The following is a 25,978-nucleotide window of genomic DNA, read 5'->3' as shown; positions in this document are numbered from 1 at the left end:
CCCAAAGGAACAGATCTGTGTATCTTTCTGCTAGTTTTGATGAAGCCTGGACAGTCTGGAGAACTAGGAGAGGTTAAGGAGCTTGAGGCTAAATGTAGTGGTGGTGGGGGGGGCAATTTAACAAGGCTTGTTTATCAGGATTCTTCTTGGTTTCCCTTTGTTTTCAGAGATAAGGATGTCCCTGTCCTCCTGGAACAGGGAGGGCATCTCTCACCTGAGGGTTTTATGACTGTTTTTTGGGAAGAAGGTCAGAATGACCTTCCTGCTTCTGCCGTTTTCTCAAAACCTCTTCAGTTGATTCAATATGCCAAGGTGGCATAATTTGGGGTAGCATGTCTTGAACCCCATCACTTACACTTGCAATTACTTGTTGAATTATCTTTCTTTACCGTTAGACTGTGCATTCCACTAGGGCAGAAATCTTGTTCTCTAGCTTTGTTTCCCCAGCATCTAGCACTATGTGTCTTGCATGTACTGGGGCCTCAGTAAATATTTGTAAAAAAATGAAAAATTTCCATCAGAACTAGCCTCCAGTGCCTCCTTGGCTTCCAAATTAATTACTAATTAATTCGCTAATACAGCAAACCTTTATGTATGTAACTCTACCGTGTAACAGCACCTTGCTACATACTGGGGCACATCCATAGGCAAATAAAATAACAGTTTCTCTCTGCACCGGAGAAAATTATTCAAATTGTATTCATCTTTCATTCCACTCAATTAGGACACGTCCCTTGTTGGCGGATTCGTGAGCGAAGTAACTATTTTCCAGCGAGTGTCCTCAGGTGACCTGTCTAGACATGCCCAGGAAAAACAATCTAACACTCTCCTAACCCCCAAAGTAATCTCTGACGCGCTGGACGTGCTGCGCCGCCTACGAAACGCGCAGGACCGGGGAGTGAAGGCTGGCGGCGTGGCGCCCAGCGCAGGCTTCGGTGGGCCGGGCTGCCCCGCGGGCGAGGGCGGGGGCCGGGCCGCCGCCGGGTCCGCCGGCCGGCAGGGGGCGCGGGCGCCCCGGGACCCGCGCCGCCGGCCCCGCCGCGCGCTCGCTTGCCGCCCGGCAGCACATGTGTTTCTGTTTTGTGTTGTAGCATTTGTTCTGGAAGCTTGTATTTACATTTTAAGTGTATCTGGTGAGTGGGCTGGAGCCCTCGTCTGGGCTGGGGAAAAAAAAGCGCTTCGGTTCGTCTTTTAGTCTCTCCTCTTCCTTTTTCTCTCCGGTTTCTCATCACTCCACGCAGGTAGGGGCTGAAAATGAAATCGACAATGATCAGTTTTCGGGGTCTGGGAAAGTTTTTTTTAAAAGAGGAGAAAAGGTAAAAAAAGAAAAAAAAGAAAAAAAACCTGGGGGAGGTTGGGGGAATTGAATGAATAAAAAGGGGAAGGAAGGCGGATCCACGTGGTTTAATCGGAGACAGACAGAGATCCCATTGTTCAAAATCAATCAAAAAAAAAAAAAGCAGACAGGACGAAGGCGCAGGGACGCTGGGGGAAAGTAGCGGCGGAGCCGGGCACTTTGCAGCCGGGATCGGAAGGATCGGCTGAGCCGCACGCTCGGGGAGGGGCCGGGAGAGTGTCGGGCACCATTAAAGTTTTTATTTTTCGTGTCTGTGCGAGCAGGTGTTTGGGGCCGGGGGCCGGCTTTATTTGCGCCACCACCCACCGCACCCTTCCGTGGGGGGCAGCCAACCCTAAGGGATTCGGCTAATTAGAGCCCGAGGTCGGAACCCCCAGGCTGGAGCGGAATTGGGGACTCAGGCGGGGGGTGGAGAGAACTGCGTTTGAGTGGGCTTGGGGAGGGGGGTGCGGAGACAAAAGCAGCAGGTGGGGCCGCCGCGGAGGGGGGAGTTCCTTCACCGGGGTGCCAAAAGGGGGTCTTTGAAGTGTCCCAAAGCCTTCTCTAATTAAAGCCTCGGGGATCAGAGACTTCCCTTTTCTTTCCCTTTACTTTTTTGGGGACCTGGCTGCAATTATGATGCGATGTAGGCAAACCTAACTTGAGGATGGGCCCGGGGGGGGGGTCTCCATTTTTTTCTTTTCCTGAGCGGATTGCAGTCGGGGACCTGGACTCCCGTGCGGGATTCCCCGGAGGAGGCGCGCCGGGGCCCGGGAGGGGCGCGATTTCCTCCCGGCTCGCCCCCTCTCCGCCCACCCCGCGGCCGCCACTTTGGGGAGGGCAGGGGAGGAAGTGGAGGCCGGTGGCTCGGCTGGCTCCCCTCCCCCCGCGCAGTTTATAACCCGTCCATTGTGCGCCGCTGCCCCGTGTCTCCTCCAGCGCGACCATGCCCAGGAAGAAGGCGGCGGCGGCCTGGGAGGAGCCGAGCTCGGGCAACGGCACGGCCCGTGCCGGGCCCAGGAAGCGCGGTGGCCCGGCCGGTAGGAAGCGCGAGCGGCCCGAGCGCTGCAGCAGCAGCAGCGGCGGCGGTAGCAGCGGCGACGAGGACGGCCTGGAGCTCGACGGGGCCCCCGGAGGGGGCAAGCGCGTGGCGCGGCCGGCGGCAGCCAAGGCGGGCGGCGCGGCCGTGGTCATCACCGAGCCTGAGCATACCAAGGAGCGCGTCGTGAGTGCGGGGCCGGGGCTGGGGGCAGGGGGGCAAGGGCCGCGGCACGTCACCGCGCGCGTCCTGACCGGGGGCGGCGGGGCCGGCGCAGGCCGCGGGCTGAATCATCGCCGCCGCCGCATAACAAAAGGGCGCGGGGCGGGCGCGGGGCGGGCGCGGGCCGGGGCCTACCCGACCCCGCCGCCGCCGCCCACCCACGCGGCCGTTGGCCGTTGGGGCGCGCGCCCCGGGCCCCCCGCCGGGGGAGGGGCTGCGGGAGCCCGCGCCCGCCCGCGCGAGGGGGTCATGGCCCCGCCCCCGGCGCCGCTCGAGCCGACTCCCTCCGCCTCCCCTCCCCCTCCCGCCCCGGGAAGGGAGACTTTTGCAAGTTGTCTGCGGCCGGAGGAGGGGAGGCGCGCACCGGGCCCGGGGCGCGGCGCAGCGTGTCCTCGGTCGCCCCTGGCCCCCTGCGGCCGCCGGTCGGCCCCGGCACCGCGGGGGAGGGGGCTGCCGGCGCGCTGCGGGAGCGGCGGTTCACGCCGGGGCTTTGAGGTTCCCGCCGCCTCGGCTCCGGCGCTCCGGGGGGGCGGGGCTTGGCGGCAGCCGCGCATGCCCCGTGCGGCCCTGCGCCGTCTCGCGCCGCCGGGGAGGCGGGGGTGGCGGGCGCCGGGGCAGGGTGCGAGGGCGCATGCTCTGGAGAGCCCTCCCCCTGGAGGTCGGGAAGGGCCCCCACACCCCCAGAGGTGTTTGGGCTTTGTTCGTCGATTGTGGTCTGAAGGAACGGGCGCTTGGTGTGGTCTCTGTGCAGCGCCCCCCACAAACCCCCGTAGTCTGAGTGGGCTTCAATTTGCTCATTAGAGTTGGGCCTTCAAATCTTCATTAAGATCGTGACCAATTTATATGCCTGCGAAACCCTGCGGAGCCAGAGATCTTACGTGGGGTCAGTGATGCTCAAACCCCACGGGTTTAGTGTGGGACTTGTGTTTAGGGAGAGGGTCAAAGCTTTCACCAGTTGCTCAGATAGCTCCAAAAGAGTAAGAACTTGCACTTAGGGTCTAGAGTCTCACGGTCTGGAGGGATCCTTTTCTCAGTCCGTACCAGCGTGATTTCCCCCAGGGGAGTTCAGGCAGTATTTAAATGGTTAAAAATAATTGCACTTCTAGGTCCACTTTATAGGTGCGAAAACTGGGGCACAGAGTCTAAGGGACTAGCCCAAGATCACATGGAGCTAGATTTCCACTGGGCTCAGGGTTTTTTTCTGATGTCATCCTTAACGCCTCTGCAAATTGTTCATGTGGAGATGGCTTTGTAACTGCGATCTCAGTGGAAAGGGCCAACGTGTTAGATGGTGGAGGAGGGTGATGTTAAGGAGAGCCTGTATCACTGAAACGTGTCACCTGGGGTTGGGGACCAGGCCAGGGCCATGGCCACAGTATTGAGAAAAGGGAGCGCAGGGACTGTTTTCCTTTAACAAATGTGATCTTCTGTGCGGGACTCCAGACATTTTCCCTCCAATCCTGGTGTTAGGAGGGAACTGAAAAGAAAGGTCAGCTGGGCTCTGCCTCTGCTACATTGTCTCTCGAGTGTTTCCAGTCAACCTTTTAGAGTAATGAGTTTTGTTATCAGGAAGTAAAAGATTCTTACCGTGATGCTGAGATTCACCCAAGGAGGTAGTCACGGAGAGAGAGCATGTGCAGTGGACTGGCCAGCACACCATCAGGAGACTGAGGGTCCAACGAAGGATGCTGTTCTGTGCTTCATGGAAAGTGCACACCTCAAGCTTTAAGTCACTTTCACTTTTAGCATCCGTTGGTCCAGGGTCAAGGCCAGGCCCAGGCTGTCCCACTGCGTTCCCAATGCCTTGCCCTAGGTGGGCATTGCCCCCAGTCCTGGGTGTATCCCTGGTCCCAGGTTCCTAGACTCCAGGGGAAGCGCCTGGGAAGCAGTCCTGAGAATCCTGTCTGCTGCCACAGGCCAGCAGCCGTCCCCAGCTCTTTTCAGAAAGAGAATTTTTACTGAGAATTTCGCAAGCCTCGCTGCTGTTCAGGGCTGTTGGAAGGAGGTTTGTATGAGAGCAGCTGCCATGAGTTGTCTGAAGCCGTGTTGCCTTCAGTTACCTCAAAGCGGCAGATGTTGGGCTTGTGAAAGATGAACCCCAAGTACTTGTATGGTTGAGGGACAGAGTTGCCTTGAGAAAAAGCTGTGTATTTTTATAAAACATTCTTAGGATTTCAGTCTCGGAAAATGCTCTCTCCAAGGACCTACAAGGTTTCCGTGTAGTTGTATCAGATGAGCATTTTACGACCCTCTAGGGTTGATGCAGCCTGGATTCCCTGTGAACTTCATAACGCTGTAGGTAAAGCGAGCAGCCTTGGCTGACTCCTAGAAGACAGGTGAGTGTCACAAGCTGTCCAGGTCTTTGTAGTTCTTCTAGTGTTGGGTTGCTCAGGTTTTGTGGACCCTGAGACAACTCTGTCCTGTCTGAAAGGACCAAATAAATACAATTGAAAACTGAGCTTGAAGCCTGTCTTAGTTGATAGCCCACTAGGGAGTAGTCATTGCGGCCCTTTCTCTGAGTGGTCTTCCCTCCACGGAGAGTGGCAGCCTTCTAAATGGATGTATGTTAACGATTGACTCTCAGCCTCGTAAACATGCTCCTTGCACTTGGGCAGTAATTCAAAAATCGCTTTGGACCAGAAACCCCATTTTGTTGATTGAAGAAGGTCGGTGCGTGTGTCCCGGCCAGCGAAATTCACCCATCCTGTTGGGAGACTGTTCTCCCAGCTTTTCTGCCACATGATATTTAGACATGGGCAGTATGTCTGCTGATTTCATCCAGAAAACAACCTCTTGGCCCATCGGTGAAGCCCAAGTTACACCTGGGAGGGTCCCGTAACCTCTGGTGCTCACAGCCCTGGCAGCTGTCCCTGGGGTTTCTCTGGATGGAGCCCCCCGCATCCGGGGTCTCTCCCACCTGTGGGCGGGTTCAGCTCTGTGACAAAGAGGGACATGGGCTGTGTATTTTTAAAATTTTATTTAGTTATTCATTTTTGGCCGCGTTGGGTCTTCATTGCTGCGCGTGGGCTTTCTTTGGTTGCGTCGAGCCGGGGCTACTCTTTGTTGCGGTGCGCAGGCTTCTCATTGCGGCAGCTTCTCTTGTCGCGGAGCACGGGCTCTGGTGCGCGGGCTTCAGTAGTTGTGGCACGTGGGCTCAGTAGTTGTGGCATGCGGGCTCTAGAGCGCAGGCTCAGTAGTTGTGGTGCATGGGCTTAGTTGCTCCGCGGCACATGGGATCTTCCCGGACCAGGGCTCGAGCCCGTATCCCCTGCATTGGCAGGTGGATTCTTAACCACTGCGCCACCAGGGAAGCCCATGGCTGTGATTTTTAAGTGGGTGTTAGGAGTTCTGGTCCTTACTTGAATTTTTTATTTCATATAAGGTGGAGGGAAGAATTGAATTATAAGCAGCCTACAGCAAAGAGTTATATAGATGATGACATCTAACGTGTGAGGAAATGAGGCCCATGACATAAAAACACAGTTAAGGTACGGCTTACCACCCTCCTTGGACCACTGTCACTGGAGGAAACACAACTGACCAGTTGATCAAGGTTTCCCACAAGGTGTTTACCTTGTGTCAGAAGGCTTGGGGTTTTGTATAAATGCTCCGCTGGCTCGATGGGCCAGTACACATAAACCCTTGTCCACTTGTGCAGGTGCTGGCATCTCCAGGTCACAAAGGAGACCCTGCTCGTGCCCAGGGTGATGGCAGCTAGTTCTGGCAGAGCTGCAGGTCCCGCAGCAGCCAGCAGCACTGCTGACCTGCTGCTGTGCTGCGCGCACCTTGGTGTGGAGTGGTTTAACCGTCTCTGCCCACCTAGGGGCCGGGGGGGGGGGGGCGGCCTGGCCTGAGGTCACGGCTATTCCGGTGTCCTCTCCCCACCGTCTGGCCTGGTAGCTCATCCCACGGTGCTTTGGTCCATTCTGAGTCTCTGCTGCCCCTCCACGCAGACCTGAGGAATAGTGGAGAGCAAGTCAGTATTGTGGGCAGAGACCCAGGGCTGCTCCTTCCACTGGGAACTTGACAATCCCCTGATGCTATTTGTCTCCTGCAGTAGACCTGTAGAATGTTCCAGCCAGGCTCGCCAGTTAAACAAAGAAGGGGAGATAACCAGGGGAAACTCGGCTCCCATTCAAGTAATTGGAGTCTGGGTGCCGTGGGGTTGGACTACCCCGATTAAGGTCATTCTCTGAATAATTGAAATGTGGCGAAGTCATCCTCCAGCCCTGGCTGCTTTGTCGCCCCTTTGCATGCTGACCGTGGGCGCGCCCTGTAGATGGACCGTCTGCCTCCAGCCCTGTACTCGTGGCCGAGCGGGCGAGCACGACGGGACCGGGGGTGGGTTGTGTGTGTGTGTGTGTGTGTGTGCCCGTGACATCGGGTTTGGGTTGCCCAGAGTTCCCTAAGAAACGGAATCCCCCCTATGAGGATGTGTTCCTCTTACACATGCATGTACTAGGCTGCCAGAACGTACCGCCAGGGCAGTCACTGTGTAGGGGTTAGAATGACTGGATTTGCAGCTGTGTGGCCTTTTTTTCCTCAAAGCCTTCCAAGAACGCTTCTGTAAACCGAAGGAAAACTCTTTCTTTGCTTTTAACGTCCTGGGATGCTGATGATGTAAAGGATGAAAGCAGAACGGGAAGTTACTGCTTCCCTTGCCTGTGTGGAACTAAGTGGAGCCTTCAGAAGTGGATCTTTGACTAACAGTCGACTTTAAAGAGTGTACTGGGCATCTCAGAATCGAAGGGAAGGGCTGAGCACAGGACGAGTGCCACCCGGAATCGGACAGTGGCCTTTTTAAGTAGTACATGCTCCCCCTGTGACAGAGTGTGTGGCCCTAGTGATGGAGGATGGGGACTGAGTTATACTGGCGGGGCCGCTGGCCATCAGTCCCCTGGCTCTCGGCCAGCAGTGAGGACGAGCCCATCGGAGGCTGCCCCGTCAGATCCGCCAGCCCCCCGTGGGTCTTCCTCCCTCCAGTGGAGGAATGAACACGGGGCTCTGCTGTTTTCCCCGCAGAAGGCTCCTGGCAGCGAGGGCAGTGCACGGGGAGGATAGGAAAGTCGACCGATGTGATCTCTGTGCAGAGATGCCCCGGGGCCCCAAAGCCTTCAGGTCCACGTGTGGTATGCTGGGCTTGCAGTGGGAAGATGCAGCCTTGGCCCCGAGGACAGCAGTTTTAACATTCACTCCCTGTGTGACGCAGCAGGCCTATTGCAAATACCTGTACAAGGCAGTCTGCAGAGCGGAGGGGAGGAATAACATTTGGCTTCTTTTGTAGGGTTTTGCCAAAGATGTTTTTAAAGAGAAAGGATTAAAACGACCTGGGCTTAACCAATGAGCTGCCGGGGCAGGTTCGGGATTCCACGTATGGAAGAGGCTGGCGAGGTGGTGCTTATTTCAGCTCCCTCTGTCTGCTGTGTGAACCGCTGAGGGAGAGCGTTAACAATGAATTATTTTGTTTCCTGCTGTCGTTGGACAGATTTGGGAAGCTAGAAGCAGCGTTACAAGCTAATTCTTTCTCCCTCTCTCTTTGTCTCTGTAGAAACTTGAAGGGTCTAAGTGCAAAGGGCAGCTTTTGATTTTTGGGGCAACCAACTGGGACTTGATTGGTCGAAAAGAAGTGCCTAAGCAACAAGGTATGAGAAACAATTTCTAAAGAATAGAAGACGCTACTGTTGATTGAGTGCTTCCTGTGTGCTAGGTGTCCAGTGTGATTCTGGTGACTGTCCGCCAGGTAGGTATTCTCTTTACGGAAGCGCTCAGAGAGGCCAAGTGATTTGCCCAGGGCCACACAGCCACTCTAGTGATGGGGCTGGATTTGAACCCGGGTCTTGGGCAAGTCTCTCACTTGGGTACAACTCTGCTTTTGAAAATTCCATTGAGATTAAACAGAAAAATCTAAGTAGTAGCCTCAAATAAACCTCGACACTTTTTTCCCATCTTCTCATGTCACTTACTTTCATTAAAATGAAGAGGCTGGTGCTGTGGAATGTCAAAATGTCCTTGATTTTTGTCACGTGTCAGATGGCGGACTTGTTAGACATTTCAGAAGAGTCCACGTTTCCTTGCAAACTGCCAAATTGTTGCGGGAACTGGTTTGACAGAGCAAGTAGCAGTCTGGAGTGGGGGAAGCAGGGAAATCCTAAGAAGTATCTTAGTTCCCAAATGTTTTTAGAAAATTGGTGTCTTTTCTCAGGAGAATACTGGCCCATCCAAGAGAAGTAAGGCTGGTACTTTGCCATATTTTATGGCTTCTTGATTTCATTTGGAAAAATTCCCAAAGTACTTTCCAGCATTGCCCGGTGAACAAATATTTGCACGCTGACACTCCCTGGGGCCTCAGGATGGGCAGTGGAGATCATCTTATTCCATGAAAACAGCGGGCGGGGTTTCAGCGGCACTCAGGGTCCGGATGAGTTAGAAGTGGGCTTGAGCCATTTTCTTCCTGCTGGGGAAAGTGCCCAGCCCTCAGGACCAAGCTCTCAGCCTAAGCTGCCCGATGGCTGGTGTCACCTGGGACCTCTCCTGATAACATCGGTCTCCCTGCCGGCCCTGGCGCAGGTGTCGCATTGTTTCTCCACGCTGTTCTGTAAATGAGTGGCCCACTTGCAATTAGAGACACTCAGGCCCCAAGCGGGAAGTAGATTCCAGAGGGGAACCCATGGCAGAGCAGGGCTGCCTCTAGTTGAAGGAATTTTGCCCCACTTGGGCTCATTTTAAGAGTGCCTTTTTGTCTTCTCCGAGGCCCACCTTTGCTTCCCAGATGTTTCTCCCTCTGAATGAAGTTTTACGTCATTAAACAAACATTTTAAAGTCTTTCAGTGTCTTTCGGCTCTCCGTGAACTTGCCAGTAGACATAATGGGAAGGGAGGGAGAATTTGTTTTCCCACGGGTGCCAAACCTGAAGGGAAGAAGGATTTCCCTTCCCGCCCTCACCTTTCCCAGTCCCTCCCATTCTCGAAGCTGCCTTCCTTCCGAGAGCCCATCGGCTCTTGGGTACGCGTCACTGGATCTCATGAAGTCAGCAGCCTCCTTCGTTTTCAAGATAACACAGTGATTTTGTGCTCCACCTCTGACTGGGACCAGGCCCTGGGCATTAACGACCTCCAGGCAGGCCGGCCGAGTGGCCCGGGACTGCTGCTCTGCGTTTCGTATGACTAGGATCCCTCTGAAGAAGGTTCCTTGGGAGGCCCCGAGAATCCCTGCCTCTCATGAGCTGATGACGTCTTGGGCACTGACATTCGTGGAGCTCATGCAGGGAAGATGCTTTGGCAGATCAGACCATCTACTCACCTGTGAGGGGGTCCACTTAGCCACTCTGGGTCAGCCGTGGTGTCCCCTGGCGCCTCCTGGCACCGCGTGTTGTCCACAAGCACGGCACACGGCAGTCATGCCACCGTGATGAGCAGACGTTAGCACAGGTGTGAAGGCTGTCGTTTCTGGTTTGCTCTTTCCCAGGAAATTGCTGGGTCTTCTTTCACCTTTCAGTGGTAGAGGAGCGTCTTCAGGTGGAGAAGCTCAGGGGTGCCCTGAATCATGGTGGGGAACTTCCCTCACTTGCCTGACCCGCCCCAGGTAGTTAAACGAGAGGCCGCGCCTGGCACCCTCTGCTGGTGGGGTGCGGGCAGGGTGGGGACGGGCGGGAACAGTTCTACAGACTTTCGCGTGGAGCCAGGTACTTGATGGAGAAGTTGACCTCTCAGTCCGTTCCTGCATCCAGGTCAGTCTGACACAGTTGATTTCGGCAGCAGCTAGCATTTCATAATAGTCACCACGGACCTAAAAATGGGCTCGTTTTTCTGTCCTTGAGAGCCCCAAGTTGAGGAAATTAAGCCCCAAATCGGCCACGCCCTGTCCACTAACCAGGTGAAGTGGCGGGTGTGATGGAGGCCGCTGTCTCTCCTCCCCCCCATGCCCTTGAGTGGTTCCCAGTGCCCTGCCCCAGGCACGGGGAGGCCCTGGCCCTCGGGGCGGGAGGCACGTGAACTCAGTAGGGTAAGTGTTGTGACAGGATTCACAGGGCGCTGGGGTCCAGAAAGCAACGAGTTGAAAGGGGGATGCGGGCAAGGAAGGCTTCCCAGAGCAGGGGGTGTTTGACCTGAGGTGCAAAGAACAGAGGCAGGGGGCAGGGAAGGGCCTTCCGTGGGAGCAAATACACGGGCGGAGCTAGCGGTCATGACTCGGCCAGCATGATGGGACCCCTGAGAAAGATGGCATGAAGGGGTGCAGGCTCGGGGTTGGGCCCCAAGAGAGCCTCGTGGCTGCAGGCCCCCAGCCTTTCCCCACCCCCAGGTAGAGGGCTGGGAGGGAGCTGTCGGGAGGGTGAGGGAGACTGGGGGTCTGCTACCTGCTCTTCTGGGTCAGTCCCGAGCCCGGCGGGGCTGCAGGGCAGAGGCGGTGGCACCTGCTTTTCGGCCACTGGCTTTTTGGCACATTCGGCAGGTGGGTTCGGGCCAGAGACGGAGGTGGAGCAGTGTCTGTTCAGATGGCCACTGACGGGTCCACACCGCTGGTGCGCTGCCCCAGGGGCCCCCGAGGGTGTGCTTTATGTGGGGAGTTGGGGGGTTGGCCCTCTGGCTGGTGACACTGGGGCAGCTCTCAGCACCCACCAGGGCTCTGCGACTGTTTGACGTGTGTTCCCTTTGCCTTTGCAGCCGCCTACCGCAACCTCGGTCAGAACTTATGGGGGCCCCACAGGTACGGGTGCCTTTCCGGGGTCCGGGTACGGACGGTGGTGTCGGGGTCATGCGCCGCCCACAGCCTCCTCATCACCACGGAAGGGAAGCTTTGGAGCTGGGGTAAGTACCACAGGGACGCGGCGAGTCCCGTGGCGCGGCCCGCGGGTGGGCTCCCTTCCTCCATCCCCTGGAGGGGAGACCCTCGTCCGCCCTCCGGGGCTGTGCTGCTTGCTGTGCGTTTCCTCGCTTCCTGATGCCCAGCTAGTCTGTGCCCCGTGAACACATCACTTCCTCCCCTCTTCTGCCAGGTTTTGGTCTGACGTAACCCCCGATTTCTCTGAATCCTCTTTAGGCAGCCTTTTCCCGAACATTCTGACTGACTCTGGATCTGATATCGAGGTGTGCCGAGTATTGAATTCCTATTTTAGGTGTGCTGTCCCCCCAGCACACAGCACAGTGTGACGTAGACCTCTGTTCTTGCCACTTTAAATGCCACCAGCTTTTACATCTGCCACGTGGTGACACCAGCCCGAGTCTATGCAGTCTTGTTCCTCTGTTTCCTGTTCCATTGCCCCAGAGAGTTGAGCTTGCTATTTCCAAGGTGATCTGCTTGCCCTGCCGCTGGACTCCCTCGCCTGGGTGCTGGGGGGGCGCTGTTCTTGTCTTTTAGCCTCCCTTCCCTTTCAGGGTCCCTTGCAGAGTGCTTCCACACCGTCTGCCCTGTTTCCTCTTCCAGATCCTTCACACAGGTCCTGGCTGGGGCTCAGTTTCCCCCACACCCTCTGCTGGCTCCTGGACTCTTCTTCCCTCAGGGGGTGTTGGCGTTTGTCCTCACCCTTTGTTTCTGGCCCTTTGGCTAGCTTTGGGTCCATAAGACTGCATTTTTATTTCGGGCTGTTTGAACCTTTGTTTTTGCAATTTCATGAGTGGCTGTACCAAAGTCCAAATACATTAACATCTGTTGTCTTCCCTGCACTCTGCTAATTTTGTAATTCTGGTGAAAAAAAAGCTAACAAGTGTGTCTGGCCCAAATTTAAACTTCGTAGTTTCTTAGTGACACGCTGACATTGCCACGATTTTTGTTTGCTCCCAGTTGGCACGGGGTTGTGTCCCTCCCCCAAAACCCCCTCCGGCTCACTACGCCAGCACTGAACACAGCCTCCCACGTCAGGGTTCCCAACTTCAGGTGTCCTCTTTCTGATCTCTCTACTGAATGTCACTTCCGTGTTGCTTCTAAAAACGTCCCCTCTGCTGACCCCCTGGGCAGGGAATGATTCTAAAAGCTGTGCGTCTGCCCTGCCCCAGAACAAAGACATGTCCCATGAGCAGACTCGCCGCTGTAGGGGGGATGAGACACTGGGAGTGTCACGAGTCCACAGTGAGTCCCCGGAAGGCTCAGGGCCCAGTCCAGTGCCCGAGAGCATCAGTGCTGCAGCCCGGAATTCACGGGGTCTGCACCCGCCGACCACCTGGGCCTCTCGAGCCGAAAAACCGCATCCGGTGCTCGTTCGTGCCTTTCACAGTGAACCTGGGCAGTTTCCACTAGAAGATGGTGTCCGCCTGTCCTGCTGGAGCGCCATAATCAAAGCCTGAGGACGGTTTTCCTGTAGTAACGGCAGCTGGTCACCCTTTCTCGAGTCCCATCCAGGACAGTTGAGGCTCATCTTTGTGGCTCTGCTCCCCCTCTTTCACGACTGCAAGGTCAAAGTTCATTGTTGGGGAAGGATGTGGAAACCTCCCCCGCTTTCCGAATTGCCTGGCTTTCTGGCCCCATAAAATCTCCCGAAATGTTCGGTTACAAGTGTGGTTCTTCTCTTAGAGGGACCTGGGAGAGGCCCACTGAGGTGCTGAGTTTGGAACCCTTGTAGCCTGTGTTGAAAACTAGGTACGGTTTAGGGGGGCCAGCCTTCGGCCCCCCAGCTCTCCACACCTGCTTTGAGCCGCAGGGCTGTGTGGGGCAGAGGGCCTGGCAGGTCTCGGCCTCCGGCACCCGCACTTCCCCCCCACCCCCGATGCCACGCCAGCGCAGCCCCAGAGCTGGAGGTCGGCCAGTGGCCGGGGAGGGCCTGTGTTCAGAGCAGGCCTGGCCTTTGGCTGTCGCTGGGGTTCACGTGGCTAAGGGTCCTGCGAAGGCTGGTCCGTGGGAGGTGGACTTAGAGAGAAGGAGAGAAATACAGGGTCCACGGTAGACGCCTGGGGCACTGAGGGAATCAGACTCCTGTGAGGCAGGTGTTACCGTCTTAAAATACCTCAGAGTGAAGCAAATGAAGGAATTGGCGTCTGGCAGGTGCGGTGAGAACTGAGAGCTGTGAGCTTCCCTGAGCTCATCCGCTCGTGTGTGCCATCCAGGTTGAACCTGGCTTTCTTCCATTTCCCTCGGGGGCAGAGAGCTGGCGAAAGTGCTCCGATCTGTCCCAGCCACTGCCCCAGAAACGAGGGTCAGAGCAGGTGAGGTGGTGGCCGGCAGCTGCACGCCGAGGCGACTCTGGGGACAGCCCTGCGTATCTCATCTAGTCACCCGACCCCACCGGCAGCCTTAAGGCTGGCATTGCCTGCGGAGCCGGGCTTGCTGTCCCCCGGCGCTGGGCTTGTGGGTTTGGAGGGCGCCTTCTGGGAGACCCAGCCTCGCCCGGCAGCTGCTCCGGCCACCCTCTCTCCTCCTCCCCCCCCGCTTTATCTATCCTGCTCCTGACCCGCAGGGCGAAATGAGAAGGGCCAGCTGGGCCATGGCGACACCAAGAGAGTTGAAGCCCCCAGACTCATCGAGGGGCTCAGCCACGAGGTGATCGTGTCCGCGGCGTGTGGGCGGAACCACACCTTGGCCTTGACAGGTAAGGAAGGGCCGCTTCCCTCAAAATGGGGTCAGAGGCCAAATGGTCCACCTGGGGCAGGGGGTGGGGCTGCCCCCGTGACCCATGGTCATGATCAGAAAGGTGCCCAGGGAGCCCGGTGGGCAGCTGCTTGAGGCATCGGGAGCCTCGCCCACGGGCACCAGTGGCCGGGACGGCGGGAGGGTCTCTGCTGGGGAGTGGGTCTGCTCTGAGGTCTCCGCCCCACCCCGTTTTGGAGAATTGTCTCACTTGCATTCTTCCTGGCAAAGGAGCTGTTTTTATTATTTTAGAGCCTTTGATTCCAAGTCTAGTTCCGAATACTCAGCAGTATTTTCCCTCTGGTGATGAATGTTGTTCTTTCCTTCCAGAAACGGGCTCCGTGTTTGCGTTTGGGGAGAACAAGATGGGGCAGCTGGGCCTCGGCAACCAGACGGACGCTGTGCCCAGCCCCGCACAGGTGCCCGCCCTCCTCCGCCTTCAGGGCCTTTGTTTCTCGTTGCTTTGGGGTTGGATTTTCTGGGGTGAGATCAGACATTCCTCTCCATTGTTTGAGTTACTGGGTCCCTTGTAAAAGCAGGATCTCGATGCTTTGAGTGGGTCAGGTTTAGAAGATGGTCACAGTTGAAGAACATCCTGGAAACAGTTTTTCATTCCGACTGAAATAATTTGTTCCAGAGGCCTGTTTGAAGCCTGTTCTATTCCAAAGTGAGAATTGTTACATGGATGTGATTGGTCTTTATCTGAGAATACTCTGAGTTTTGACTTTGTAACAAGTCACCGGCCAGGTACTTAGAACACAAATAGGAGGTCGGTCGTCTCTTATTCCTCAGAAACTTTGGAGTCATTTGGAGGAGTGGGATTTATACCTAAAAAGTGAACTCCTGACATAAGGCAGCAGGATGCTACAGCGAGTGTCTGACGAGGGAAGGGACTTGGGTTTCTTGGTCTTAAAAAGAGACCTTGACCTTGGCCAAACGTACCTGTCGTCTGGAGGATTTTCAAGGTGTTGCTGTTTTGTTAGCCACTTGCTCTGCAGCGGAACGTGACGGCTTCCAGAGTGAGCCGGGGCCGGACAGAGCCCAGGACTCAGCATGCCCTCCCCAGCCGCATCGCCTTTCCCCGCGATTTCCCGCGATGTCGGTACTTCACGCCCTCCAGTTCCTCCAGTCTGGCTTTCCCAGACTGATTAGTTTGCAATAGCGAGTCTTCTAAGCACTTTCTCAGATTTGTTTCCAAATCCCATGTTAAATTACTCGGGGCCTTTGCTGTCTTCCAAGTTCCTAATTTCGAACCATTATATTTCTTCTTCACACCTTCAATTAAGGCTAATTAGCAAGCGGCTCTTACAGTAGTAAAAGAGAGTGTAAAACAGTTCATTTTACTGGTTGGCAATAACGCTTATAAAAGCTTTTCTTTTTAAAGTTGCGTGACATCAAAACTAGTGACTAGAGTGGGATTTGGGAACTACATGTGATTAGTTCTGTTTTCTGACACCTTCGTGCCCACGCCAGTCAGTTGAATTCAGCATTCACTGGGCACCAGGATGTGTGAGGCACAGCGTTGTGCATTTTGAGGGTTACAAAGACCCGGGGACATGATTTGCTTGTCTGAACTGACTCTGTGCTGGGAGGTGTTTCTTTACATATATTCTAAGCCTTTGCCTTCAGCGTTGTTGGGTCCATTAGAAGTCCTTTGTAGCCTAGTAATTGTTTCACACCAACCTGTGGGGAGGTAGAGACTTTATCAATTTAAAAAAAAAAAAAAAGTCTAAAAGTCTGCTGTCTTTTCTTTTCAGATAATGTACAACGGGCAGCCAATTACCAAAATGGCCTGTGGGGCTGAATTCAGTATGATAATGGACTGCAAAGGAAACCTCTATTCCTTTGGGTGCCCTGAATATGGTCAGCTGGGTATGCAAAGTACATTTTTTAAAAGCTCTGTAATCTAACTGTATGTTTAGAACCAGAAGTCAGTGTGGGGCTGCACACACATGGTAGAAATGTGGGTAATTGATCGCAGATAATAGCCTTGATCCATTAAGTGGATGTCCTGTTTAGTGGGCCAGCATGTCGTCATTCATGGGGTTGTGGCGTCTGACAGTGACTTGCCGTAATGAAAGTCAGGGCTTGAGTCTGCCAAAGGTTTTTCTTCTGATTTGGGAATTCATTTTTGTATAAAAGGATTTCAAAGCTTTTTTTTTTTTTTTTTTAATCAAACCACCTTCATTCATTTTCATATTTAAAGATTTGCCTTCATTGAAAGTGAGGAGATTATACAAGAGTAAGGTTGTTTTGAAAACCTCGGCCTGGGCCATTATTTCAGGTATACACGTGAAGAGCCCAATATCATGAAAAAGTGGGATTGTCTTCCGGATTTTCATCCCTAAACAGAAGGGATGAAATTTACTTATTATTCATTGAGTAGAAAAGTAAAACTCAGAAGGTAGTTCTCCTCAGTTCTCAGTGAGTGGAAAATGACTCTCCATCCTGACTTTACAAGGTCTCCATTTTCTTTTCCCATCTGACACCGAAGTGGTTTTTTTTTTTTCCCTTTCTGGCGTCTTCCCACCTTCCAGCTCCTTCCAAGTGGGAGGTGAGGAGTGGGCGCCCTCTGCTGGCGCCTGAGTTTCACGCTGCTCCGGATCCTCTGCAGCCCCTGGATCTGGGTTGCCTGGGTCTCCACGTCATTAAAAGCAGGCAGATGGAAGATAGTATAAATAGAACAAGGAGCATCTCGCTGGCCTTTAGACTTCAGGGAACAGTGACTTTGTGAAACTAAATATACCTAAGTCAGAAGTGAATAAGAGAGAACAGCCCCATGTGCGTTCAGCTTTGGTTGCCAGGGAGTTGCCAGAGACCGTTGGAGAGACCGTTTCCATGGCCACAGGCCCTGGTGCCGTCCCCAGCCCCGGTCAGAACACTGGAAGCAAGTTTCTGGTTTACTTCTGGAAACGTGCGCAGCCCCCCTGCTGCCTGTGGCTGCCCCAGATCTGCAGACGGGCAGCTTGTCGCAGCAGGTGGATTTTCCTTCAGGGAAATGAAATGCCCTTGGCAATGATGATGACAGCTAACATTTAGTGAGCAGTTACCATGAACTAGTCCCCGTTGCAGCACTTTATACCGAATCTCGTTTGCTTGGTTTACACTTGTTTAAAGGTATTTTGAGAAGTTGGCTTGATTTATATCTACAGAGTCAGTTAATCTTCCCAGCTTATTTTAAAACCGGTTTTCAGTGTGATTGTCCAAACCCAGAGAGATCCCTTTTCAGAATTAGAACTTGACCTCGGAAGGTGCATCCCCAGCGTGCACTAGCCCCCGCGCTCGCTCCCACGACGTGTTTACTGGGTCAGGCAAGGCAGAGGCGAGAACGTACGTTGGGTTTCTGCTTTAACGACCACGATGATGTATTAGGTTACTGGTAATTCATAAAAAAGCAAGCCTGGGAAAGTGGGTTGAACTTTTTTGTCCGTTCTCGGCCCATGCAGGGCTCCTTGAGGCCCCCAGGTGGGGCACAGATAAGACCATTCCTTTGGATCTGGAGCTTCCCACTTTTTTGGCCACAGCCCAGCCCAAACGTAGACTCGCAAAGAATTTTCACAAAAGTCCTCTTTACAGATGGTGTCCTTGGGTGTTTCTTACTCTGTTCTATTCATTTTTCAAATAAAGAAAAAACTCGTTTCAACCCACAACACCGATTCTATGCCCCACAAGTTGGGTCGTGCCTCAGGTTGGAGGACACTACCTTGGTTGACAGGAGTTCCCACGAGGACCTGCCCAGCCAGGCTGGGCAGGTGCTCTGTGCTCTGGCCGCGCTGACGGCCGGCCCTGTGGTCGCTGCAGGACACAACTCAGACGGCAAGTTCATTGCCCGGGCGCAGCGGATAGAGTATGACTGCGAGCTGGTGCCCCGGCGAGTGGCAATCTTCATCGAGAAGACGAAAGACGGCCAGATCCTGCCGGTCCCGAACGTGGTGGTACGGGATGTGGCCTGCGGCGCTAACCACACGGTAAGCCTTGAGCGTTTTTGGCCTTTCTTCTGGCTTCCAGGGTGTCACCTCAGTGGAGACCCTTGGCTTTGCAAAGCCAGGAACTGACCCTGGCCCCCTCGACATCCTGCCCTCCTCAAGGGCTTCACACCCTCAGTTGTCCCGGGGCGTCATTCTCACCTGACTGCTTCTGCGTGGCATCCACAGATGTAGCTGAATGTGCAGACGCTTTGGGTTGGGATCATACAGTAAGAGTTTTTCTGCTTTTGTCTTTTGTCTAATAGAACATCACGGATGTTTTTCCAGGTCAGTAGACAATATCTCAGACGGGGTGTTGAATAGATTCAGTCATTAAGGGTGTTTCCTTAAAGGTCAATCTAGATAAACGGCAATAAAATTTTGTATGTGCATCTTTTTTTTTTTTTCTTGGCCGCTCGGCATGTGGGATCTTAGTTCCCCGACCAGGGATTGAACCCGTGCCCGCTGCATTGGAAGTCTTAACCACTGGACCGCCAGCGAAGTCCCTATATGTTCATCTTTTTATCTTAGTTGCCTTCCTATGGTTATTTTGCCTGAAAATGCCTGAGAGTCAGACTTGGTTCTCGTCTCGCTTGAAGGACCAGGGCCGGGGCTGAGAATTCAGAGACAGGTCGGTCTCCTGTGTGCAGGCAACTGGCTGAGTGACCTCAGGACTGGGAGCTTTCAGTCCCTTCAGGTCCAACAACTGATTCTCCCTTGTACAGCGTAGTCAGGAGAAATAGATCTTACTTAGGCCTCTGGTGTCAAATCATGTTAATAAGTTGTACATTCACATGATTCAAACATGAGACATCAAGGATGCTGTGAAGAAAAGAAGATGGATTTTTAAAATTTTTTATTTTTTTAATTGAAGTATAGTTGATTTACAATGTTGTGTTAGTTTCTGGTGTACAGCAAAAGTGATTCAGTTATACATATTCTCTTTCATATTCTTTTCCGTTATGATTTGTTACAGGATATTGAATATAGTTCTCTGTGCTATATGCTAGGTCTTTGTTGGTTATCTATTTTCTGTATAGTAGTGTGTATCTGCTAATCTCAAACTCCTAATTTATCCCCTCCCTGCTTCCCCTTTGGTAACCATAAGTTTGTTCTCTATGTCTGTGAATCTGTTTCTGTTCTATAAATAAGTTCATTTGTGTCACATTTTACATTCCACATATAAGTGATATCATATGGTATTTGTCTTTCTCTTTCTGACTTACTTCACTTAGTATGATACACTCTGGGTCCATCCATGTTGCTGCAAATGGCATTATTTCGGTTTTTTTCACGGCTGAGTAGTATTCCATTGTGTATATGTGCCACATTTTCTTTATCCATTCATCCTTCCATGGACATTTAGGTTGTTTCCATGTCTTGCCTATTGTAAATAGTGCTGCAGTGAACATAGGGGTGCATGTAAGAAGATGGACTTTGAATTGTTGAGATGTCACTGCACACTGCACCTGTGACCAGGTGGAGGTCACCTGTGTGAACCCGCCTGAAGGAGAATCCAAGGTGGGCGGGGCTTTTCCTCTGGGCTCTGTCTGCAGTTTAGTCAGGATTGAAATAGGAAGTGGAGTGCAGCGGCCTGCCCTGGAGACATCACCCTTGTGCTTCCGATGAGGGAAAGGGGAAGACTTGCGGCCTTAATAATAATAATTTGTTAGGAACGGAAAATGGTGTCCCTGGCCGGGAAAACAGCAAACATCCTCGCCGTGGGGACCCCGCTGCTGGCGCCTCCCCTGTCCGAGGCCGGCGTGGGTCATCTTGGGTGCTTCTGCCCTCAGCCCTGGCCACAGGCTCTCAGAACGGCAGCCACCCCACTTGTCCCCCGTCCCAGCGCTGCCTTTTCTCTCTCCTGCAGCTGGTCCTGGACTCCCAGAAGCGCGTCTTCTCCTGGGGCTTCGGGGGCTACGGCCGGCTGGGCCACGCCGAGCAGAAGGACGAGATGGTTCCGCGCCTGGTGAAGCTGTTTGACTTCCCTGGACGCGGGGCGTCCCAGATCTACGCTGGTTACACCTGCTCCTTTGCCGTCAGCGAAGTGGGTCAGTGCTTCCCCGTCTGGGCCTCGGGAGGAGGGCATCCAGGGCCGAGTCTCGGGTTTCCCTCCCTGGCTGTGTGCTCTGGTGGGGAGTCCCGTGACCTTTGCCCTGTTCAAGACCAGGGACCTTGACTTCATCGACCTCCCGGATTCTTCGGACAGAGCTCCTTGTGGTCACCGGTGCCAAGCGCTGTGCCTGGCGGGTCCCGATCCTCTTCCCTTTCTCCTTTGATGCTGCTGAGGTGAGCATCCAGCTCTTGAGATGATGGTGACAATGGAGACGCGTTTGTCTTTCCCAGGTGGTCTGTTTTTCTGGGGGGCCACCAACACGTCCCGGGAGTCCACCATGTACCCGAAGGCCGTGCAGGACCTCTGCGGCTGGAGAATCCGGAGCCTGGCTTGTGGGTATGTGGCTGTGTCTCGCGGTGAGTGGGGACGTCTGCCCCCGTGCCCGGCATGTTGGACACACCCGGGAGGTGCCCTGTCCCTTGAGGGCTCCACTCTTCCCATGGGGCATAGGGCGCACCAAATTCTAGAGTCAGGAGGGGGGAGGGTCTGTGCTCTGGGCCAGAGGGGTCGGGAGGTCTTAGAACAGGTGACTCGCTTTGCTGCTTCTGAGGGTTTCGTTCTTCGAAGGCTTGGTGTGCTCTGTTGGTATTGCAGGTTCAAATCATATTTAGTTAGGAAACTTTAGTTACTGTGATACAGTGGGAACAAGAAAGTATCCTCAGGTCAGTGATTGTCCGTTTATTTTGAGGACACCCGTTGAGCTGTGTCGCACCTCTTGATGAGGAGTTTGCTAACGTTCACCACCTGCCAGGTTCTGGGGAGACGACAGTGCAGTCGTTGGGGGTGCGGGGGGTTAATCCGAAGCCTCCAGCCCCGCCCGGGGCAGCTGGCAAGTTCCGCCCCCTTTGGAACAAACTCTCGCTTCACCCTGATTTGTTCTCTTCTCCTTTTCCCAGTGTGTTTGTCCATCTAAAAGTGACCCCCCCCCACCCCAAGAGCCCTAGAGCCCGAGTGGGATGGGGCGGGGAGATCTGGGGCCCCGAGGCTCCTGGCTCTAAGGGCTTCTGCAGTTTGGGCCTGCGCGGGGCAGCATTTGGGCTTCAGAAGCAGCCCACTGGCCCTGTGCTGTGTTGTTTGGAATGGAGGTTTTAGTGGGACCGGCTTGATGTTAATGCTAGTAGGTCACACCCTGCAGGGAGCCCACGGGAAGTGCCCGGGGCTGCTGGGTGGCTGAGGTGCAGCGCTGGGCTGCCGCCCTCGCCGGTGACAGCCTCTGCCCTCAGCGGTGACAGCCTCTGCCCGTTTGCAGGAAGAGCAGCATCATCGTGGCTGCGGACGAGAGCACGATCAGCTGGGGCCCGTCGCCGACCTTTGGGGAACTGGTAAGCTGGTCCGCGTGGCGGAGGCAGAGCCCGCTCTGGGTTCCCTGAACCACCCCTGAAAGCTCGCAGGAGGAAGGTGCGTGTGTGTGTGTGCGTGCGTGCGCTCGCTTGCGTGTGTGTGTGTTTACTTGTTGCACGAAGGTCCGCGGTATTCCCTGATGTTTAGGTCGCTTGAGGTTTCATGAGTGTTCCTTTGCTTATCAAATAATTGTGAAAGTTCTTTCTGTCCACGTTGTTAAGTTGAAATTGGGAAGTTTCAGATCCCATTTCCCCTCATGTTTTGTAAACCGTAATTGTGGGATGATGTCAGTAGGAAAGAGGGTGGTTTCTCTTCCCTCTCCCCAGGAGAATTTCAGTCGACAGGAACAGCTTGTCCTTTTAAACGGTGGGGTCAGTTGTGACCATGCATTGAATCTTTCTGGTTTCCAGCCTCTTAGGTCTTTTGGGGACATTCTTCTCTTATCTTTCCCAAATAAGTTTGTCTGTGTTCCAGCTTTTAATCTCAGTTACTTGAGGGACTAGAACCCATGGCCCTCGGATTCCCCCACACCTTTGGCCTCAACCAAACATCTGATTCTTAGCTTCTGGGGCGTGGTGAGTCTTCATCAAGAACAGCGGGGCTATGGAGCTCATCCTGACGGTCTGCCTGTTCTACCTGCAATTTGATCGTCAGCCTGGCTCTTTTATTTCCTGCTGGGAACTCGGCCTATTTTCCCTTCCCTCTGCTCTCATGGGTAGGAGCTGATGGGGTGATGGAAGGAGGCGGGTGTTTCTTGACCCCCTGCGCCATCTCCAGGGCTGGTGGCCTGAACACGCCTTTTCCTCGGAGCTGTGCGCCCGCTTTCAGTCCGGTGGCTTCAGAGGGGGCCCCACGTGCCGCAGACACTGGGGGGCCCTTCAGAGGTGGCCCCATATGTGGAAGCTTGAAAGAGACTGAGAACCTGGCCCAGTTTTTTTTTTTTAATTTATTTGTTTATTTTATTTTTGACTGCGTTGGGTCTTTTGTTGCTGCGCACGGGCTTTCTTTAGTTGCGGCGAGCAGGGGCTACTCATTGCGGTGGCTTCTCTTGTTGGCGGAGCACAGGCTCTAGGCGTGAGGTCTTCAGTCGTTGTGGCGCGTGAGCTCAGTAGTTGTGGCTCACAGGCTCTAGAGCGCAGGCTCAGTAGTTGTGGCGCACGGGCCCAGTTGCTCTGCGGCATGTGGGATCTTCCCGGACCAGGGCTCGAACCCGTGTCCCCTGCCTTGGCAGGCGGATTCCTAACCACTGCGCCACCAGGGAAGCCCCCTTACCCAGTTTTTATGGGTTGTTCTTAGAGAAGGACAGATGTTCCTAGGGCCTATCAGAAATAGACTCTGAGTATCGATTTAGAGACTAGAGGGGAACGAGGGGGACTTTGGGGGCAGCCTCTCGGGTGAGGAGTTGGCGTGGCACTCAGCCGGTGGCAGATGAAGCTCACCTGCCATGTGGGCCCCTCTTTGAGCTGAGCTGAGGGACCTGTCCACCTTGAAATCGCCCATCTTCACACCACAGCATGTGACAGAACCCCCACCCCCACCCACCCCCCGCCCCCGTTCCCCAGGCAGTCCTTGACCGTCCCTTCCATGTCCGGTGTCCTGGAGTCATTGCTAATCATGGACACAGGTGGGGATGGGGACAGCCAGCACTCCTTGTGACCTGGTGGCCCTGAAGGGCCGCAGTTGCCATTTCTTCCTGCCCTGGCCATGATGTCATCTGACCAGTGACTCTCCCTAAAAGGTGTCCTTATCACATAAACCCCTATAGCTTACATCTTAGTGCCTCGGGCCTGGGGTTAGGAACCGGTCACCTGCTGGCACCTGTGGATTCTTGTCGCTGCCCGGGCCTGGCTTTGGGTCTGAGACGGCGGGGCTCGGCCACAGAGGCTTCCGGGTCCGTGGGCGGTCCAGCCACATGGTGAGGTTCCCTCTTTCTGACTGGTGTTGGTGACCCGGGTTCTGTGAGCATCCCTCTGTTTGCCTCACCAGGGCTATGGGGATCACAAGCCCAAGTCTTCCACTGCAGCTCAGGAGGTGAAGACGCTCGACGGCATCTTCACGGAGCAGGTGAGTGAGGAGCCCTGGGCCCGGGCGGAGCAGGGGCGCGGGAGCAGAGAGAAAAGCAGAGCCGAATCGTGCCCCTCCCTGCTTCTGCTGTTTGCAGCCGGCTTGAGCCTCATCTGACATCTCCTTGGGTAGCTTTCCTGTGCCCCGTGCTAGAGTTTTCTGCTGGGTGATGGGGAAGGCACAGAGGTGTGCTGGCTAGGCCCCGTGGCTGCTGTCACCCTGAGGGACACCGGCCAGGATCCAGCCATAGCAGATTTGCTCCAGGCCGAGTGCATCACTCACGTTGGCTTGGTACCTTCACCCAAGCCTCTATACACCATTAGGCTGTGGGCAGCTGGTGGGGCGAGGCCTCTGCTGTTGCCGCACCAGACTGCCAGCCCTTGTCACCGATACGCACCTGGGGCTTGTGCCCTTGCACAAGGCAGGGCTGTGGTCCAGAGAGGCGGAGGGAACAGGGAGCACGGTCCCGAGTCCCCGCAGCCTCTGCAGGCAGTTGGCGTCCAAACACTGCTTGGGGGGGCCTCCTTCCACCTTGTCTCCCCGGGGCAGCCCAGAAGGCAGGCTAGCAGGGCACTGGTGGCAGGTCACGTTGACACTGGTGGTCCTCAGCAAAGGGCTTTTTTGAGCTTTTCAGGATGCCTTTGTTTTGACCTCTATACTGACCCCCGTTGGCGAGCCCAGCTTCCTGGTGTCCCGCCGTCTGCCTTGGGCTTGTCGGCCCCAAACTCTGCCTAGCCGAAGCACCCTTGCCCACCCAGCGCTGGTTTGTCCCCCAGGTTGCCATGGGTTACTCACACTCCTTGGTGATAGCGAGAGACGAAAGTGAGACGGAGAAGGAGAAGATCAAGAAACTGCCAGAGTACAACCCCCGGACCCTCTGATGCTCCCGGAGCCTCTCCAGCTCCACACCTCTCGCGGCAGCTGTCATTTCCACGTGCACTGGGACGGGAAGTCAAACGAGGAATTGTCAAAAGCAAAAGTTGACCGAAGGTGCATTTTTGTTAAGACTCCCTGAGGTTCCGTTTTATACGTGATTCAACGTCAACTACCTTTTCTGTATGCTTTCCAAAGTGTTTTTTTTTTCCCCCTCTTAATGATTAATTAAAATATTTGCTCATAGTTGACTTACCATTCCTACAAAAGAGGCAGAAACTTTGAGCAATCTAGGTTTGTTTTTTGTTTTTTTGTTTTTTTTAAGTTTTCCTTTTTTACCCCCCTCTCCTACATACACTTGTCAAAAACACCCCTTCCCGGTTGTGATTAGCATTGAGCCCAGTGGGTGCTACCTGGGAGAGGAGTCACCACACGCTCAGAAAAAAATGTCCCTGTGGGGGCCGGCAGCATCTAGGCAAAGACCGTCCCTGGTGGTCAGTCTCCATCCAGAATGGCGCCCGTGTGCTCGGAAGCATCTGGGTCACTTCTCTCCTGCTTTTCCTTCTAGCCCGGCTCAGGCCGTGTGTGTTCTGCTTCTCCCCTTGGCTGCTTCTAAGCCCCCCGCCGCCTTTTGGCCGCGACATTAATAGAACCTGCCGTTTTCCCCCCTGGTGGGGGATCTGTGTTTAGCCATTTATATCTGCTTTAGCTGTAAAAGAAGTCCAAATGAAAATCAGGTGATTGTGGAACCAGTGGGGACTTCGGGGGGTGGGCAGATGTGGGGACAGTGTATCTGGTTCCAGATCCGGCTCGAAGGCTCCTCTGAGCCGGGGCCGCCTCGCCAGCACTCGCCATTAGAGATTGACCAGCCAGCAGTAAAAAGTGCATTCTGGAGTCCTTGCAAAGAAGGATCAGCCCTTTGTGTACCAGCCTTTATCGCCTTTGTGCTTCTGTCTTTATTCCGACCCCCTTCCCCCCGCTGGATCCTGCTGGAAGGGGCCCGGTCTGTTTCTGAGGCCCGGGTTCCTGTTCCGCTAACCCAACTCTCTAGTCACGTTTGCTTGGCTGTGTAACCAAATAGTTGGGATCACGGAAGAAGTCCCCTTCCCTGCGTGTCAGCACAGAGGCTGTGACTGCCGCCTCGGCTCCCCGCCAAGTGCCCTGTGCCCGAACCCGTCCCCGGCGTCGTGCTGCGTGAGTTATGAGGTGCCTTTCCCGGAACCCTCCTCTCGCTTGGACCCAAGAGAGGCGACAGCTCTGGCTGGGGCTCTTGGTTTCGAGAGGGTCTGGACTGGTTTGGGTGCTTTAAAATAGATCTTTTAGTTCAGTGGTGCTTATGGGGGAAACGGGAATAGAACTTCAGTGTGAGACTTGGGTGATGGGAAAGTTAAATATTGGTCTTTTTTATTATGAATTTTTGCTTTGCTATTGTTACCACTTTTGTCTCCATGTTAAAATGCCAAAAATGA

General features: G+C 54.5%; 1 protein-coding gene across 5 annotated transcripts; it reads left to right on the top strand.

Annotated features, from left to right (window-relative positions):
* The first annotated feature begins 1,027 nt into the window (after window positions 1–1,027).
* Window positions 1,028–25,978, top strand: RCC2 (regulator of chromosome condensation 2). Of its 5 annotated transcripts, none has more exons than XM_036866564.1 (13): window positions 1,028–1,133; window positions 2,276–2,561; window positions 8,146–8,239; window positions 11,258–11,401; window positions 13,981–14,112; window positions 14,481–14,569; window positions 15,908–16,022; window positions 17,952–18,118; window positions 19,986–20,166; window positions 20,462–20,567; window positions 21,481–21,553; window positions 23,559–23,636; window positions 24,413–25,978. In XM_036866564.1, exons 2-13 carry the CDS (start codon window positions 2,283–2,285, stop codon window positions 24,515–24,517), a joined length of 1,563 nt encoding a protein of 520 aa, XP_036722459.1. In that variant the 5' UTR covers window positions 1,028–1,133; window positions 2,276–2,282; the 3' UTR covers window positions 24,518–25,978. The 5 variants fall into 5 exon arrangements, with proteins under 5 accessions (XP_036722459.1, XP_036722442.1, XP_036722435.1 ...); XM_036866547.1 differs by having other exon boundaries at window positions 1,064–1,241; window positions 24,413–24,755; XM_036866540.1 differs by lacking the exon at window positions 1,028–1,133 and adding an exon at window positions 1,242–1,316.

Source organism: Balaenoptera musculus, chromosome 1 (assembly GCF_009873245.2).
Source record: "Balaenoptera musculus isolate JJ_BM4_2016_0621 chromosome 1, mBalMus1.pri.v3, whole genome shotgun sequence".
NCBI classification, from domain to species: domain Eukaryota; kingdom Metazoa; phylum Chordata; class Mammalia; order Artiodactyla; family Balaenopteridae; genus Balaenoptera; species Balaenoptera musculus.
This window is presented reverse-complemented; position numbering and strand designations above follow the sequence as displayed.